The 3,018-nt window shown below is 36.3% G+C and overlaps 1 protein-coding gene across 1 annotated transcript; it reads right to left on the bottom strand.

The window, feature by feature from the left end:
* Nucleotides 1-662: 662 nt before the first annotated feature.
* On the bottom strand, nucleotides 663-1,124 carry LOC101139714 (putative ubiquitin-conjugating enzyme E2 N-like). Its single transcript, XM_004065371.4, is given in 2 exon segments — nucleotides 663-875; nucleotides 878-1,124. Coding segments are annotated over 2 exon segments (459 nt in total). The 3' UTR covers nucleotide 663.
* Between the last annotated feature and the right edge of the window lie 1,894 nt (nucleotides 1,125-3,018).

Raw genomic sequence — 3,018 nt, 5'->3', positions numbered from 1 at the left:
AAACATAAGATTTACAGAAGTTTCCAGAGAAGCCACACAAAATGGTCACAAGCTTATTTTGAAGGGGGGACTCTACACTTGACAGCAAAGTCACAATGTTATTAGTGAGGGCAGTGATGCTTGTTAAATGTTCCCATTTTGGTTCAAACAATCAAGCTTGTCCAACTACAGTGTCTAAATAAAGTTAGACTTGGATAGAGAGCATATTTCTAAAGAACTGGTTAGCTGCTTTTAACCAATCCAATTAGATCACCAAAAAGGCGGGGAAAGGAGCCCATAAAATTAAAATAAAACTACCTACCCCCCTCAAAAAAATAAAATAAAAACACCCACACCCTTGCAGCTAACCTGACAACTACCTTCATTCACAGTGCTTTATACTTAAACCAGGATGGGGGAAATGAATAAAAGCAGGGAGGGACCACTGCTTTTGAACGTTTCACAACAATCTGGATGATACGTCTAGCCTCTGCTCATGCTTTATGACAGTGAATCAGGACAAGACATAGATTTGCTAATGTACATTTAATCACCAAATAACTGAAGATGTCTGGGTTTTTTTATTCTGTAATGTTTCTAAGACTATGCCCATTAAATGCAAGCAAAAAGGAAGAAGTCTTGGCAGAACAGGAGAAGTGATGCACACTTAATGATTGGATCAATTTAAATAGTATTCATGGCATATAGCCTAGTCCATGTTCTAGCTGTTTCAATGGCTTGGGCTTCGTTGGTCTTCCACTGCTCCACTACATCATTTGCTAATGGATCATCTGGATTGGGAGCACTTAACAAGGCCTGGATCGATAGCAGAACTGTGCGGATCTGCAGGGCTGGGGACCACTTATCTTTCAAAATATCTAAACTTATTTTTCCAACTTGTCTACATTTGGATGATAAATTTTGGTCATGAAACGTACTTTAGGGGCTGCCATTGGGTATTCTTCTGCAAGTAATAGTTCACGTTTAAAAGTCCCTCCCTCAAAGGGGGAATCCTTTGATTCCCCAGCAATGACCACATGAAAATAACCGGCGTTGCTTTCATCTGGTTCTGCTTTGATGCCAGGAACGGGCTCTGCCAGCAAACGCTGGGTTTCCTTGATGATCCTGTGGGGCAGCCCGGCCATGAGAACCTGAGTTCGGCCTCTGGTCTCGTCCAGTACTTTATACTTTTATTTCTACTTAAAATGTAATATCATTTAATCGTGTATTAAACAGCTATATACGAAATATATGTGCATGGGATTTTAAAACAATTTTTAATCTCACCATGTTAATGAACCATCTTGTAGTTTGAAACTAAAGTCAAGTTATTTTTCGGCCAGGCGCAGTGGCTCAAGCCTGTAATCCCAGCACTTTGGGAAGCCGAGGCGGGTGGATCACGAGGTCAGGATTTCGAGACCATCCTGGCTAACATGGTGAAACCCTGTCTCTACTAAAAATACAAAAAAATAGCCGGGCGTGGTGGCAGGTGCCTGTAGTCCCAGCTACTCGGGAGGCTGAGGCAGAAGAATGGCGTGAACCCGGGAGGCAGAGCTTGCAGTGAGCCGAGATCGCACCACTGCACTCCAGCCTGGGCAACAGAGCCAGACTCTGTCTCAAAAAAAAAGGCATTTTTCTTAAATTTTCCAGATTGAACATCATATTATTTGGGTACATTTTTGTCTTTTTTGAGAATTTTTATTTTTCTCTATAATAAATATAACTTACAAAGTTAAATTTTAGAGATGATAGGAACTATATTCTTGTTTCTCTAGAATTTCATAAGAACATTTTATATTCTATCTTTACGTTGTATTTACTTCATAAGTAAATTTTAGATAGATATGATTCATCATATGAATCTAAGAATATTTATGCTTTTCATTAACTATATTATATGAGGGATAGATACAAATTCTTTTTACATATCCCTCACTGGACTCCACCAAGATGATCATATGGTTTTGCTTCCTTTTCTCTTGATGTGATGAACTACATAAGTAGAAGTTTCAAGAATAAAAAAACACCCTACTAGTTCATAATGGATTGCTCTTTAATTATAGCTCTGTGTTAGAATTAGTAGTATTTTATTCAGTGCAAGTATTTCTGTGTGTAGAAATAAGATTAAAACAATGAATAATATTTTGCATTTTGCTTCAAGGAGATACTATGTTTACAAAATGAGTTGAGTTCAAAAAGAGCTCATAGCTTTTTGAGTCCTATAACACCATAAATGGGTGATAATTAGCTACTCCATAATACGTTCAAATAAATCACCTCCTATAAAACCTCTGGGGTGGGTACCATTTTTAAATGTGGCCCTTTTTCTCTTATTTTAATTTAAGTCAATTAATAATAACTTAATTTTTCTATTTCTTGAAAACATTTGCATGAATTACCTTTTTCCTAGAAACATCATCAATTTCAAGACTTTTAACTTTATTAGTATAAAGTTTTATATAGCTAGTTATCATAATTTTACATTATTTGTGGTTATTTTAACATTTATAAGTTTGTATGTATGTGCTTCATCTCTTTTTTCCACTTATCAGGTTTCCTAGAAATTGTTATTCTAATTGAAATTTTAACAAATAGTTACATAGTATTAAAAATTAATTCTGATTTTATATTTATTAATTTATCAATTTTGTTTTATCTTTTAAAATTCATACTTTAATATTTTTCTCATTGCTATTTTATAATTATTACCTTTAATGTTTACATATTATAGCTCCTTTTTTTGTTTTATTTTGTAGTGAAGTCAAATGAAGCTAATTATATTTTACTGAACACTGTGACTATTTATGGCTTGGCCAGTTACATTTTAGCAAACACCACTTCAACCCCATGATGAAGATCTGACACCTAATTTTCTCCTTGGATTTCTTTTTTTTTTTTTTTTTTTTTTTGAGACGGAGTCTCGCTCTGTCGCCCAGGCTGGAGTGCAGTGGCGCCATCTCGGCTCACTGCAAGCTCCGCCTCCCGGGTTCACGCCATTCTCCTGCCTCAGCCTCCCGCGTAGCTGGGACTACAGGCGCC

The sequence above is a fragment of the Gorilla gorilla genome, chromosome X (assembly GCF_029281585.2).
Source record: "Gorilla gorilla gorilla isolate KB3781 chromosome X, NHGRI_mGorGor1-v2.1_pri, whole genome shotgun sequence".
Lineage (NCBI taxonomy): Eukaryota > Metazoa > Chordata > Mammalia > Primates > Hominidae > Gorilla > Gorilla gorilla.
The sequence above is the reverse complement of the archived record's forward strand: the minus strand, read 5'-3'. Positions and strand labels throughout refer to the sequence as shown.